At 39.7% G+C, this 16,279-nt stretch overlaps 1 protein-coding gene across 5 annotated transcripts in view; it reads right to left on the bottom strand.

Moving 5' to 3' along the window:
* Positions 1-7,485: 7,485 nt before the first annotated feature.
* The window catches only part of fcho2 (FCH and mu domain containing endocytic adaptor 2), a 57,405-nt gene continuing 48,611 nt past the window's right edge, over positions 7,486-16,279 (bottom strand). For all 5 annotated transcript variants that reach the window (XM_014997101.2, XM_014997111.2, XM_088010822.1 and 2 more), the window contains 8 exons: positions 16,057-16,116; positions 15,521-15,632; positions 13,628-13,783; positions 12,776-12,908; positions 10,581-10,780; positions 10,405-10,469; positions 10,167-10,331; positions 7,486-9,567 (listed from right to left, as the gene is read on the bottom strand). In XM_014997101.2, coding sequence (XP_014852587.2) covers positions 9,545-9,567; positions 10,167-10,331; positions 10,405-10,469; positions 10,581-10,780; positions 12,776-12,908; positions 13,628-13,783; positions 15,521-15,632; positions 16,057-16,116 — 914 coding nt within the window. In that variant the 3' untranslated portion in view covers positions 7,486-9,544. The remainder of the gene's footprint in view (positions 9,568-10,166; positions 10,332-10,404; positions 10,470-10,580; positions 10,781-12,775; positions 12,909-13,627; positions 13,784-15,520; positions 15,633-16,056; positions 16,117-16,279) is intronic.

Below are 16,279 nucleotides of genomic sequence, written 5' to 3'. Positions count from 1 at the left end.
ACTTCCGAAACGGTGGAGGATTAAACTGTATGCTTGAACACCGACACCAAATGGACATACTGTCTGTCACTGTTTGAGCTGTTTTCAGGTTTTTAGTTATTACTAAAACTCTAGAAATTTGCAAGTTCATGCAAGCAGTTTTTATTTTCTTCATCTTTTGATCTCTAACACATTTGGCCTCTAGACATTAGTGTAGCTGCAGAGGAACTTAGCAGCAAGAGAACAGCTGAAATCGAGAAAAACAAGGGAACTGTACAAACATTCCCGATACCAGAACCGGTGTCCAGATAAAAAGCACGTCTGCTTTTATCTGGACAATTTTTTATTTATTTTTTTTGCTCTGCTGCTACTGGCAACAGATCACACTCTGACGGTCCAGAAATTAGCCTTGCATGTTAAGTAAAAGGGCTTACACACCCCTCACACTTGCAGTTCGAAGGCAAGCGATCTACATCTAACAGCTACACGTCCCAGTGGAAGAGCCGCTGGACTCGATCCAATATGTCTGCTGAGGTTGGATGTTTTGTTTTTTTTTTGTTTTCCTTCACCAGGACCTGCAGGAAGGGAAAAGCTCATGCTGTTTCATGACAACTTTTTTTAATATACATATACATAAGCAAGCTTCCTGCACTTGAAAAACAAGAAGTCATTTTGATGACTTTAGCTCAGGGAAAGCGTACTTTCTGTTGGTTTCCCCGGCTTTTATGTGCGCTACATACGTATGCGCTTGTTTATTCTGACTCCGCAGTCGTGGTCTTTGGCTGCTCAGCGTGAGGGGCAGCAGAACCGTCTGCAAACAGTCTGACATGTGTTTGTACAGTGTGGTAAAAATATATATATATGTATTCACATATGTTCATTGAATTCTAATTCCAAATGCAAACAGTGACATGCAGACGTTGTTCAAAGACCTACATGAAAGCACATCCTCATGATGTTGCATGTAGCAACCTCCCGCTAATCAAGGAGCAAGGATAATGCTTATGGCAAAGCAAAACAAAAGGGGTCTTCGGAGGGGGGGAAACAAACTGATTATCGCGCACACAATACGAGAGAGCGATCAAATCTAACCTGTGTGCGTCCCACTGTTTACCAAAGCCCCAGCTCATTTCACTCGATGCTAATGAACAAGGGGACAGGCACAAAGGGCCCATATGAGAGTTGTGTTTAAAGAAACCTCCTGGAATTGCAGCTGTGCAGATTCTTTCAATTAGCAAACTCCAAATATTTATGGAGAGAACATTTCCTCTCTGGAAGGAAGGAAGGAAGGTTCTGTGTGTGCTTGTCTCCTGTTGACTCACTCCTGGGTCCATTGATCGCTTGAGTTCAGGGTTTGTTTAGCTGCAGGACTGCAATCCTCCTTTGAAAACGTATCTGCTTGGTACCTTCACAGTGAGCCTTTGAGAACAGAGTTTATCTATGCTGTACACATCTACGGTATTCGGTAATTTGACAACACGTCAAGAAAGACGTGTTGCAAAACACTGATGATATTGGAGAGATAACAAGGCACAAAATGTTGGAGAACCTTCGCTTCATTCAAAACCCCAGTTGTCTCAAATTATTTAGCAGATATTCTTACTTGGTTGATTAAAAGTCTCAAATCTTGTCCTCTGTATATGTGGACTTGCACCAAGGTGGTTCAGATTACAGAACCACCTTGGTGGAGGTGTGAAGAAGGACTCGGAGGGTAACACAGGACCTTGTGTATAAATTATTGTCAGTACATCCCAACCTGAAGGTTTAAATGCACTGGTGGCATTTAATGTGTTTATAAGGTTGTTGGTTTAGGTGAGTTTGTTAAAGATGTAAATCCACAAATCCTATAGAAATGGCCCAGCATCCAGTTTTCCCTTTGAAGCACCTCGACTGATTGAGCCCTTTGTTTTGGGTAAAAAAATGGTGGAAAGACAAGTTGGATTTGCTCATTTCACGATTTGAGTCGAGTATTTCTTTCTTTTACCCGCAACCAAACAAGGTGAGAAAGTAAACAACAAGGAACGTTTCGGCTTTCAACTCCTACCCAGATAAAGAAAAAAGGCGATTAGAGTAGTTTTCACAGGCTCTACACATGTATGTGTAGTCGGTTACCACAGCTAGACGTTTGTTTGCTTCTCCATCAACATCGCTCAGACATTTTCGGAACGGCAGATTCCGTTGGTATGTTAACAGCTCCAAAGGTCCACCACAGGAATTAAAATATGATCGTTTCTCAGTCATCGCCCTCCCCCAAACACACACACACACACACACGAACGATGACAAATAGCCTGTGACGTGCCTCTGTGAACATGGCACGGAAGGGTCCAGTACTATCCAGGGCTGCCACTGGAGTACAGGCTGCTGGCGTTTTATTGGTTTAAATTCTTCCCCAAGCGAGTCCTTTCAACAATGAAAAACCAAAAAAGAAAAACAAAATAAATCCCTTACAGTAGAACCAGTAGTGTAACAGTTTCTGCTTGCTGCTGCCAGAGAGCAGCGATGCAATTAGGCGAGCTCATTATCTTCGTCTGACCTCGGGGTTATGGTTTCACATGACTCAGCGGCTCGCTGTTGCAAACAGACAGAAGGGGTTGCTCATTTTGAAATCAGCTATTTGTGAAGCTTGATCTAATTACTTCCAGCTCCAGACATCCAGGAAATCTTTGCATGTGTGTTTGTGTAAGCTTAATTTAAAATTCAAGTTGTGTTATGATGGAAAATCCTTTTTTTAAAAAAAAACAAAACAAAATGACTTCATCCCAGTGAAGGCAGACCTCAGTGATTGAAAAATGTCCTCTCTCGAGAAGAAGAACTGGTGTGGGAATAAATTGCGTGGGGCCTAGATCCAAGTGTTGTTAAGTTTTACCAGAAGTTGTGGCTTTACAGCTGAAATCCATCAGACTAGATGAGTGATTTTAATATAAGTTTATTACTTTAAAAGATTTACCTGCAAACAGGACGGGATTGGAAATGTCTGCTTGAATTTTGCCGTCTATTAAAACATACAAAATCTGTTCAGAGTCAAGACCTTCTACAAAAAGGTAATTTCTTTATATTAGCTTTAATGAAACTCCTGTTAGACGTTTAGGTCCAAGAATTACAAGAGAACAATCTGCTTGATTGGCAGCATTGAAAATGCTCTGCTAGTGTCGGCCACATAGAAAAAAGAAAAAAAAAAAAGACGTTCATAATTTAGGGTAACAGTTGAAACAAATCTGCTTGCTGGGTGGAAAAATGTGAAAGATTTCCTTGGACGAAAGTTTGACACTTTCAGGGTTTGAGTTATTTTAAAGAGGTCCTCTGGGTTCTGGAATGAGCAGGATAGGAATCCATATTAACGCAATAAACTTAGTCTATTGCTTATTTGTTCAGATGGTTTTCCTCGTGGTGAGGAGGAAGATCAAATGGACACATCACTTTCAAATTGTCCGTAAATGTTACTGATGTCGGTCTTGCTCTCTGGATGGGAGAATAACTCAGTTCTATGGCTCCAGTGGGCCTTTGAACAAACACAACTGTGTGGTGAACAACAAAGACCAAATGCTTTCGTTCTCTCTGCTCAGACCATTTCACGGGGCTGATGCTAAGGCCTGGCCTCTCAATCAACACCAGACGGACCGCTCGATCAACCGTGAAGATGCCATTTACCACGTCAACGGAAACGGTTCAGTCCAGTACCTTTGCAGAGCTGCAAGTAAAAGGTACGTTAATGTGAAGGCGCAGTGAATTGACAGATTCAGTGCGCCTCGTGACACACGTAACCGGCCGGTGTGCGTTGGTCGATAACGGGAGACTGTGTCACAGATTATACACACTTGGCTTTAGGAGCATGCAGTCCATTTGTAAAAGCCCTAAAAAAGGTGAATAATTCAAAGACTCACAGAAGTGTTCTTTCCTCTGCTCTCATAGACAATGATGATTCCAAACTTAACACAATTATATGGTTTTCTTATAAGTAGTACGTAAACATGACAGTAACAAATGGGTTTTAATTTTCCCATATTTTTTTTTAATTATTTCTCAACCTTATGTATGCAAATATGACAAATAATGTTTAGAAAATATGAAGATGCTAAGGTACAGGCTCCCAGTTGCGAATTTAAAAAAAAAAAATTACATTTTTAATCGACCTGACCCAAAACTTTGTCATCACCATCTGACAAAAATAAATCTAAAATGATTTTTAAAATACTCCATTAGTGATATTTTTACTCAATTTACAGACAAATGCTTCTCAAGAAATAAAATAAATATTATTTAAAACAAAAAACAAGAAAAAGTCCATCTGATGGAGTTGACAGTGCATGACGGAGTTGACACAGAACTGAAGGTGGTAAACTAGTGAGTAAAATGAAAAACTTGGTACATGTGAAGTAATGCAATTCATGTAAAATACATTAAAATGAATTAGTTGCACAATTAAGTGAGATTTGACAACAATTTCACTGAAAGAGTCAGAAAAACTCTGACGGAGTTGACATCTGACGGAGTTGACGAAATGCCAAACTACCTCAATTTATATGATGTTATTCTGAAGGAGGCCATATTGTAGCTCGTCAGGTCCATGAAATCTTGACATTATACCAAAATTAAGCTTTTATTTCGCAAAATTTCATCAAAGTTTTGTAAATTGTCAGTTATGGAGTTGACACATCATGGTTGTGACAAACAACTTAGGAATGAAACAGAAGAAAAAACTAAAGAATAACTTAAGCTAACCGGAGCTAACTAGCCCTCCTAGCAAAGGAAGAGAAAAGACAACGTCATGGGGTCCTCAGAAGTTCTGGTGCCCCCCAATAATGCCTGATTTTTTTTTACATTCTTTTCATTTCTGACGGTGTTGACAAAAACTAAGGACAAATTTCAATGGAGTTGGAAAATATCTAAAATTATTTTTATTTCAATTTATCGATACTTTTATAATTATTTATATGACTACTTATACTTAATTGTCATAATATATAATTTTAGTATTTCTTTAATTGTTTTAAACTATTATAATGTGCTGAGTTCTGCTCCTGGACAAGGGCTTTTACAGGCATCATCCACCGACTACAATGTTTAAAATAAAAAAATATTCAGCAAAAAAAAGAAAAATATACATTGTTGTGCTCACATGACCCAGGTTAGTTTAGTTAGATATTTGAAAAAAATATATTTTGTGTATATTTTATTCAAATTTTATGCTTTATCCATAGGACCTGTTTTGTCCCTATTCTCAAGAATCACTACAGAATAAACCGATATTTACTGCAATTTCTGATTAACTTATTTTCCACAACCCAAAATATATGTTTGCTTGATAAATAGAGCATTAATTAATTTCAGAACATATATGCCACACTTCTAATCTCTGGTGCAAGGGCTGCCTGCAGCTGAAATACACTGTAGTGCCACTTTCACACATGGGTTAGTATCTTTTCTGAGTCTGCTCAGACAACATGGGCAATCAAAGCAGAAAAAACGTAACTATTGTGGTATTTGTTCATGGTGACTGTAGGATGGAGTTTTAGGTGGACCGACTTATGGGGCCCGTTTTCTGTAGGAATCTGGGCTCCAGTCAAACTGGTTTTGGTTCATTTGTTTCAGACATGTCAGAGGAAATACATTTTCATCTCTAATTGAGTACATAGGTAATAGTAATAGGAAGAAAAACAGTAGCCAAATATACATGCCATTTGTATTTGACAATTTAAAATTATGCTTAAAATTAAGCAGGAAAATGTAATGAAAATTTGTGAATCCTCCACCAATCAAAATAGTCTAAGATCAGCTGTTTTCTGTTCTTTTGTAGACAGTAGAAATATGTTTTCTTCTTCTCCGTTTTGTTACATGCCTCAATATGAACCAAAACGCCAAACTAATTCCACTCACTTATAAATTAAGTCGCACGTAATCGACTTATTTTAATTCCCCCACAGCTGAGTACTGTTCCAAAGTTACTTTGTTCAAATCTTTTCAGAAACTGGATGGTGTTTGTACATTCTGTGTGCATTTCCACACCTAAACTGTTGAAAGGTTTTGCCACACACATGGAAGTAGAACTAATTGAACCATTATGAGTCCAAATAATGGTCACGACAGGAAAGCCACTTTTAATTCTCAGTGTTTTTCATATTGCAGCATTGTGTTTTTGACAGAGCAAGTGAACAAACCAGGCTAACCAAAGCCAACTCGCCTCAGCTTTATTCAGAAAATAAAACGTAACATTCCTTCATCTAAATTAGTTAGACATTTGCTGAAAAAAAAGTTTGTATTTTTAGTAACTTGTTGTCAACATTCACCGATCCCAGACGATCAAAACGATCTGGCCACCTTTCTGGGAGGTGATTTCTGCTCGTACGTCTCACTTCGGTGTTCCAGAGTTTATCGCCGCAACTTGGGGGACCTCAAGATCTTTCGCTTCTCCGTCTGAGTGCGGCGGAAGAGTCGGCACCGATGGCTCGCACATGTGGCCGAGGAAAGACAGCTCAGAGGCTGGATCTCAAACAGGAAAGAGGAAGTCCTCCGTCAGGCAGGACGCAAGGAGATGACTGAGCGTGTAAATATGCACAAGGTGTTGATACAATGCTGAGTGTGCACGCACAGTCATGAACACATCTCCCTGTAAGCAAAGCTCTGCATGGGGCTCTCTCAGGCCAAACATAACTTCTGCAACACATGTGTAGCTTTGCCTTTAAGAGCTTTGCTTTCACGCTCTATCCGTCCGCAACCTGTACAGCGGCCAAGATCCAGGTCCTTGGACGTGGATTCTGGTTCTGAAAAAAAAAAAAAAAAAAAAAGTGACAGAGGATTTGTTGTTTTTGTCTTGTAGCTTTCCAGTGTTTTAACTTTGCAGGTTTGAATTGAGTCAAATCTTTGAGCGCTTTAGCTGCAGTTCCGGGGGCCCTTTCAGGTGCAGCTTCAAGACGTTTGTCTCCGTTAATGACGGAGCGCTGAATAGATTCAGATCGTTGTCATTGCCAAACATGGCTGTCCTGAAATGGGAAGCAAAATGGGGGATTTGTAATTGTACTGGATGAAAAACCATTCCTGAAATCTTCGGGAAATTGTTCTCTCTGACTCACACAGCCACTTTAAAATCTCACGAATCCGACACGATAGTAGATGTTTGTGTTTGATTTTGAACATATAGTTGAATGGATGAAATATTAATAATAGTTAGATTGTTTCAACTAAAATGTGGATCTATACTTTTATAATTTATCTTTATTTTTATCTGGCTTTAAAATAAAAGCAGTTCTTGCCTTTTTATTGGTAAATCTTTAACTCTGGACTGAACTGTACTATTAACAACTACGTACCTATAATTTTGTTCTTTTAAACAATTATTTTCTAACTTATTTATTTTTCACCTCAACTGTACCCAAATCAAAATCTGGATTTTTCTACATCTTATTTTTTTTTATGCTACAGCAATAAAGGAACATAAAAGTAATAATAATAATAATAATAATAATAATAATAATAATAATAATAATTAAAAAAATCACACAGGTCACGTTTAAAGTCATCATTTTCATATATTTGTATATATTCATATATTACACATTTAATACAGGTACAATTAGAAATCATAAAACAGACAGAAATGGCAGAGATATTGATAAAAACGTGACAATCACTGACACGACGTTGCTCTTTGATACAAAACAATGAGAAGGAAAGGGGGCGGGGCCTGGAAGATGATCTCAGTAAAATGTGTTGTAGTTTTGGGGCGACAGCAAGAACCAGCTTGCTTTATTCTTCAATACAGTTTCAGAACGGGTGGGCTCATTAAGAAAAAGTGTTTGCCTTGCTTGGTGTGGAGCGGGAAAAAAAGACTATTTAAAACAAACAAGTTGAAAGTCTGAAGTTGATTTCGTTAGGATTTTTTTTTTTTTTTTTGTAAATTCTGGCAAAGATTGACATTGTACCAACGAAATGTGAATGCACATTTACATACATGATTAGTGTCAGCACTTTAGTTTAATGGCGAACGCTTCAGTTTACAAAACTAGCCAAAAACACGACTCAAATTTGTGTCCAATCTGACAACGGCGCGCTACAGCTTTAAAACAGAGACACTTAGTGAATTTATCGTCGATATGCCGATAAGTCATTGGTGAACACGATGTGGACCGCAATGAGTTACGGTTTTCTGTATCAAATCCAAAGAGCCGTGATTATTCTTCATGTCTGAGATGTCAAATAGCTACATATGACCATTTGTTAGAAAAAGGTTGGATAATAAAGCACCAAGATTTAAAACGTGGCGACTTTCTTGTTTTTTCTGCTCACAGATGAGGAGTCCGTCGCAGGTTTAATGGCAGCATGGCGTCACAGCATCGACAACGCCAGATAAGTCGCGGTAAGGCATCGTTATTTTTAGCCCTGTGGTGATGCTATTAGCTAAAAACCTGACGACACGTACTCGATAGAGAACGAACAAAATTAACTTTTTGTTTTCAGCCAAAGAAGGCGGAGAAGACTCACTTATTTCCGGAAGACAGTCGAGACTAAAACGAGGCGACATTTTCCCTTCAGTATCCAAATAAAGGAGTAAATACCACACCGGGCACACTGTAAGTGCTTTTCTCATAAACTGTGCTGCGAAATACAAAACAAGTAGAAAAAGAAAACAACAACAACAACAACAAAAAAACCGAATAAAGACCCGATTTAGGCACATTTTTTTTCAAGGCTGGAAAGTTAAATTTGGTTCAAGGTCCCTCGATTTTTATTTTTAAGTCTCTAACATTCGCCACAGTGTTTCACAGATGATTCGGAGACTCCCGTTTTAATAAGCGTCAGCACTTAAGGGTTTATCAAAAACGTCAAGAGGATCTGTTTTACAAATTACAAACCCAGGGAGATCTGGAGATGCATGGAGGCAGTTTTCTCTTCTTTTTTTTTTTGACTTCTGTTCCACAGTACAAGATCAGGCACTGAGGTTGAATTTTTGTTTTTCCTTTTTTGCATTTTCTAAGAGCACGAGAACAATTTAAGATCAAGTTTGTGCCACAAGTGTGAGAGTCCTGCTGTTGGAGACAGAATCGACCTTCATTGCTTCATTGCACATGTTTAAAAAGCGGAGAAAAATCAGTAAAGAAGAGCCGATTTTGAGAGTCAAGAGTTATTATTTACAGTTCGGTGAGAGCTTTTCAACTCATCAACACTCAAAAAAAAAAAAAAAGATTCCATATTCCTTCTAGGCTCTTAGAAATGAGTACAAGAGGGAAAAGAGCTTCTGGAAAAGTTGTTAGTGCATGTTTTTTTTTTCCTTTTTTTTTCTCAAAATTTCAAATACAATATAAATTTATGGCGAATCAATAAATTGTCTCTGTACATAATTGATCGGAAAGCATTATTAGACTTCATATCTACATATTTTTCTGAAAGCTCATCTGAGTTTCATTTTTTTTTTTATTATTTCGTTTTTTAAACAGTGTTCTTTACTCAGTGCTGTTTTACTGTAGTGAGATTCTGGCTTCCTGCACGAAACCGTGGGCAGAAGTGCTCCGGCGAATCGGGACGCTTCGATTTTTCTTTTGATCGGAGATGAGGCGGGGCCGGTGTCACCTCAGCAGTCTGCCATGTAGCGACCTGAAGACACAAGAGATGCACTTAAACATGTGGAAAAGTTAAATATGAAAGGTGGCAGGCACACGCAGAAGCGCGACAAGGATTCACACCTCAGCCTTTGAGGCCGTTTCCTGGGGAATTGTGTGTCGGACCAACGCAGAGCGGTGCGTATGGTGGTGTGAAAAAGTGCTTGCCATCTCCCTGATTCTTGTTCTTTTTTCATGTTTGTCACACTTCAACGTTCCAGAACATACTTTTAAATATTAATCAAAGACAACGAGTGAACACAGAATGCAGTAATAAACTTCTTCGTTTTAAAAGGAGCATTTTGTGTTTCTTTGTGTTGTCTTTGATATTTAGATTGGTTTGATGTTTTGAAACCATTGATGCTGTGGTGACTTCTGAAGCTAATTGCTCTGACTTTTATTTTGGGTCGTCAGAGTAAAAACGATTGAAAACAAAAGCCCGTCAGTCGTTGCAGATTTGAAAAACCGTGTATCCCTTTCCTCCCTGTTTGGACTTTTACGGTTATTAGTGTTGGTGTGTTACGTAAAATCCCAATAGAAGACACTAAAGGCAAAGGAGGGTGATTTTTTTTTTAAAAGTGCCGTTCGACGTACCCGTGGCAAATCTCTTCTTGTTGAGCGAAAGCCTGTATCCAGTCCCCTGCAGGTCCATGTCGACTCCTGACAGGGTGCTGCCCTCGTTCATGAACTGGACCGCCAACGTGGATGGGTTCGAAGGGCCATTGGAGAGCTCAAACTTGGCCCGCAGAGAGCCGGCGCCTGAGGTCAAAAACCATTACGGTTGGCAGAGTTGGACAAACTTAAAAGAGAAAACAAATGAATCCCTCATCACCTTCGTTTTCAGACTTTTCCGAGATGTCGCTCAGCTTCCAGAGACACTTGCTCTGCTCTGAATTCCTAAAAGAGACAAAAAAAAAATATTATAACACCCGAGGTTTTTAAAATATATATATATATTTTTTTTTGCAGAGGGCCACGCCGGACTCCTGTTGGTTTGCAGTTCCTCACCATATGGAGTTGGGTAGAGACTGCATGTTGGTGACGCCCCCGTCGACGGGAACCAGGACTTGTATGTTGGTGAGCGGTCCGGGCGAGTCCATGGAGTCCGGGTTGTAGCGGTAGTCCAGCCGCAGGTCTGTTGTGCTCGGCGTACACTTCCAGTACACGGCCAGATTGAGAGGAGTCGAATGGATCCCGTCGGACAGCACCTGAACACAACCAACGGGAGTCAAACCTCAAACCTTAGAGTCTCAGCAGTCAGAGAGACAAGGGGGGGCGTGGCTAGAAGAGGTCGAGGGTCAGAAATAGGCCTGTCGCAATAACTAATTTTGCTTAGGGATTAATTGTCTAAGAAATGATTCTGATAAACAATAATATTGTCATTTTGTAAACATTGCTTACTAATAGCATCAAAATGGCATAACAAAGCCTTAATGTCCTTTTGCGTTGGCCTTTTGTCAATCAAACATTGTGGACTGTCAGTAAGACGGAAACAGCCTGTTAGTTTTTGCCAATTTATCCGTTCACCCTGACTGGATTTATTTACATCAGTGGTGAAATGGAAATGTAGCTTTTTAATATTGGAATAGTATTTACTCATACTGAAAAATGTAGTGACGATACGAGCAGGGGGGCCTCCAGAAGGAGCCGTGATGGGGGTCGCTGATAATCAAGGTGTGGCACGCTGAAATGAAAAGCATTAATAAAAATGTCTATAGTTTTACTGCATAATGTCTGACTGTTTGACTGCAAGGTTTTCTAAAAATGGCATTTTCTTATGTATGCAGGGGTATCTGGTACCTGGAGGGGTATTTTAATTTCCCTTTTCTGGAGAGTGGCAGTTGAATTCCCCCCTCAGCTCCAACGCTTAAGAGCTTTTTAATGACAGAGCGGTGAAAGTAGGCGAAGAACGCCAAACCAATATATTAAAACCCTGCCTAGTCCAAGCTTTTACACATGAGAGGTGATTGGAGAAACAGAATTCATCCCATCTTTATAGTTTTTTTTTTTTTGTTTGTAATTTGCAGATTTTCTTTTCTCCAGGGAAAAAAACAAACTACTTTATTGTGCTACAAACAGGAATAAAATAATAATAATTAAAAAAATCTAAAACCATTTTGAAAATCTCAGATCTAATTAATCCCTTGGGTAAAAAGGTTGAGGTGTAAGCCAGAGACATTTAATTAAAAAGGTCTAGTCTTTTTGAAAAGCTGTATTGAGTTGGGTTTTACTCAGTTACATTGACTTTATCAAATTCTTAGGGGGTCTGGGGGGGGGAGACTTTTAGGAGTATTTTTACTACGCTGTACTTTCTACTCTTACTTTGAGTAATTTTATTATGACATATCGCTGCTTTGACTTGAGTAAAATTTCTGGATATTCGACCCTCTGTGAGCAACTTCACCGAAAGAAGAACAAACTCATTTTAACCAAAAATTTACCAGACATACCAGCAGTTTTATTTTGAAAGAAACTGTTTGGGAAAAATGTTTATTTTCTGTGATTTTGTTGTTATTTTATGAATTATTTTCAGTTTGTTCTTTAAAATATCAGAATTTCCACGTAACTTTTTATTTTGGTCTGACTGATGATATAATGAATTTTTTTTTTATGATTTCTGGTTTTGATCAGTAATTGAGTAGCCTTTTTACCAAACACTTTTTTACCCTTTAGTTTTTTTTACACTTTTACTTGAGAAAAAAATATGTTGAAGTAGCGCAACTCAAGTTGAGCACAGTTTTTTGGGGTACTCTGCCCAGCTGTCGTGAAATCAAACTTGAACCGGCAAAACATGGCAACCCTAGTGGAACCGAGTTGCCATGTTGTTTGACCTGAATGGACATGCTAAAAACAACATAATACACTGGATCATTTTTCCAGTAGTCAGACGTCATATTTTAATTTAGAGAAAATGTGATGATGCTCCGGTTGGATGTTGTCAGAAGTTTCCTTGGTTTGGTTTTTGCAGGCCTGAGGTGACATATAGTGAAAGATGCCAACACAAAAACAAGCACTGTACTGCATCTTTAAAAAATCCTTCATTTCAACTTCACTAGCCTAACACTCAAACTTGATTTTGCCTTTGACTCCGCCCTCAGACTGAGATTAAAAAAACTAAAGTTCAACAAGGTGTTTTTTTTTAATTTTTTTAACAAAGTCGTTTTGTCTGGATTAAGCTCTCGGAGCGATTCTGGCAGACTGACCTGGTATTTTAAGATTTCCACGTTGTAGTAGGAGGCCGACGGATTCTGCTCGGAGGCTTTTCTGAGGTAGGATGTCAGGGCTTGCATGTTGAACCAGAAGTCCTTGGAGTTGGAGTCGCTTTGGGAAGGATCGCTGGATGAAAGGCAAACAGAAAGAGGGGAGACACAGACGGGGAATAATCAGAGGCTCAATTATGCGTCGCTCGCCTTGGCTTTGTGTGTAAAGCTCCAACAGCTCGGAAAATATGTCCCTGTTAAATTCGACCGGCTACTAAATCACGAATTCCAGTTGATTCAATTAGTCCAGCCGTGTGGTTCTGAGATAACTGGGAGGAAACGGAGCGAGGAGGGAGGGGGAAAAAAAGAGAGAGAGAAGAAGACAATCTAAAAAAAATGTTAACAAAACTTTTTTTTTTTTTTTTTTTTTTTTTTACATGGGAAGCAAAATATACTGAATTACGTCTCCCTACAACTAATGAGGTGAGACATACCTCAACACGTTAAATGAATTAAGCGCTGAATGACGTAGCTGCTTTATGAAGTGCTTCCTCGCCGTTTTGGGCGTCTTTCAGAAGAGACATGGACAGTTGAGAACCCGGTCCTGAAAAACGGCTGGAAAATATTTCCCTGACAGCTTAATGATAGCTTCACGTCGGATTACTAATTGAATTTCCTCTCGCTGGTGCGTAGTGTGTTTTCTGGAGGCGCGCTCGTACGGCCGAGCCCAGATCCGTCTTTCGCTTGGCCGGCGACTCCCGTTTGTGTTGAGCTCATCGATCGGCTCGCTCGGGTTCTTGTCGCCTAGCCGGTTTGTGGCAAAGATCTTAAAACAAAAACAAAAAGCGGCCTCACCTGTATAGGAGCTGCTGGTTCGGCATGATCTGCTCCAGCCTGCTGGTGTTTTTCAGCTTGAAGGTGAGGACGGCCGGGGAGGGGTTGGTGGTGAACACCTTGATGATGCCCATGGGGAACGACAGCGTCATGTCGCCGGTGATCTTCACGATGCACCTGCCGAGCACAGCCACCGGTTTTATACTTTTACAGCTTCCTCGTGTGGCAGAGAGCCAAACGACAGCGGTGACAAACAGAACAGGTCTCGTGTGATCTCATTATTTCCTGTTTATGGTCAGAGATCTGCTGGCGCACCTCTGGTTTGAGCTGAATTTAGACTGTGATTGGACCCTGTATTTAGGTGATATGTGATCTGGTGGAGCATGCAGCTCTGGAAAAAACCAAGAGACCACTTAGAATGATTGGTTCCTCTGATTTTACTCTTTGTAGGTAGATGTTTGAGTAAAATGAAGATTGTCATTTTATTCTTTGAACTACTGACAACATGTCTCTGAAATTCCAAGCAAAACTTTTGTATTCATTTGCAGAAAATGAGAAATGGTGAAAATAGCGAAAAAGATGCAGAGCTTTCAGACCTCAAATTATGCAAAGAAAACAAGTTCATGTTCATTTAGAAACAACAATGCTAATGTTTTAACTCAGGAAGAGTTCAGAAATCAGTATTTGGTGGAATAACCAATGGGGTTCAATGCAGTGGTCTCTTCATTTTTTTTTTTTGTAAAATTATAATTAAAGGGGTGTGCATAAGACTGATTTGACACTGTTATAAACATAACATCTGTTGTCATGAAGTGTTATTTGATTAATAATGACACTTTTAATGGACATTTAATGCTAATCTTAATAGTACTTTGCATTAAAAGGGTCATTATTGACCAAATAAAGCAAAGTTGACACTTTTAATGCAACTTTTAGTTAAACTTTGCATTGAAAGTGTCATTATTCACTGAATGACACTTCATGACAACTGTAAACATTCACAAAGACTCCTTCATGTTCATGAACGTTGTTATGTCATGTTTATGACAGTGTCATGTCAGTTTTATGCACACCCCTTCGAATAAAGTGTCACCATTTTTTCCAGAGTTGCATATAAATGGGAATAAACAGGCATATATATATATATATGTGTGTGTGTGTGTGTGTGTGTGTGTGTTTTTTTCCAAGCAATTCAAAAAGTTTTCCATATGAAAAGAGACAACACACTGGTGCTGACTGATCCTTCATTAGAATCTAACTAGTGATTCCTAATTTATCAAAGTCATTCCATTTATGTAAGCTGCACTCAGAAAATAATAAGAAGTACTTATCAAATATCCTGTACTTATTCGGTTTTATTATGAAACTTTTAGCCAACTAATCCTCTGACGCAACCGCAAGTTTGGTTTCTTGCCTTAACTTAAAACGTGCGGTTGATTTAGTCGGTGCGTAATATTCTGTATATCTGCATGCTTCGGTGGCGTAATGTAAACCCAGTCTACCATCAGTGTGTGTGTCTAGTGGGCCGCGGTGGTCTCTCAACCTTGCAGCGTGTCTTTGCTGCATTGCTTATGAAATGTTCCATTTGCTAATCCCTGGAAAAAGAGGCCTTCTGCACAGCAGCAATTTAGCAGCAGTTAACCAATAAAAGTCGGCATGTTTGCTCTGTCCCAGACTATAATCTGCCTCATGCAGGTTATCCATCCTGAAAGAATGGAGTCAGATTCGTGCAAAGCCTTCCATACGTGCACAGGGAGAGGGAGAGACAACGGAGGTGTGCAGACGGGGACAAAGAAAGTGCGTTGTAAGAACTGCGGACTGTAAAGCTCGTGCAACGAAGTCCCCACGCAAACAGCAACATGCACATGTGCAGATCAGCTCCGCAGGCCTTTCCGAGCGTCATGTGAGACTCACTTGGTAGGATCAGCTCCTTTGAAGTAAGCATTAACTGTTTCCGTGAAGGCAACGGCAATGGGCAAGGCATCTTGGGATGCCAGGGTCACAGGGCTCGGACCACGAGACGTCCCTGAGAAAAGAGAGAGAGAGAGAGAGAGAGAGAGAGAGAGAGAGAGAGAGAGGCTCGGGGTTATGGGTCTGCTGCCTCGTACGTTTACGTCGGATCATCTGTACTCACACAAACAAGTAGTGTTATTAAAGGAACTGGCGTACATATTGTAAAAGAAGCTGCTTTTGATTAACTCAAACATTCGGCGTAATCACTGCACACCAAAATGCAAACAAAAAAAATTTAATAGAATAAACCGTTTTAATGACATAAAACCTTAGATGTTAGATAAAGAGAGCAGCAGAGACACAGCTGCAACTTCTGCAAAGCGACGTATATTTTTAGCTGCTGGTTGATTTCCCTTTGAAAGGCAGATTGGTGTTAGTTCCTTTCAGGTAAACACACACACAAAAAGACCGTTCTCCAACCAGAACTTCATCTGTACCTGCTGGTGCTTCACACCGCTTCTCAAAGGCGGGCAGCTTGGCTACAAACCCATCGTCCTCTTTACGCCACATTAAAAGGCACAAAGAGGAAGAGAGGAAACACACAAACGCACAGAGAGAGAGCGCAGCGTGAGGAGACGTGACACTGAGAGAACACTTTCTAAACATGTGACGATGGGAGGCAACGAGCCCCTAACGAACACGTCTGATATGACAGAGATG

This window comes from Poecilia mexicana, unplaced genomic scaffold (genome assembly GCF_051168715.1).
Source record: "Poecilia mexicana isolate PSO_F unplaced genomic scaffold, ASM5116871v1 scaffold_12, whole genome shotgun sequence".
In the NCBI taxonomy this organism is placed as follows: domain Eukaryota; kingdom Metazoa; phylum Chordata; class Actinopteri; order Cyprinodontiformes; family Poeciliidae; genus Poecilia; species Poecilia mexicana.
This window is presented reverse-complemented; position numbering and strand designations above follow the sequence as displayed.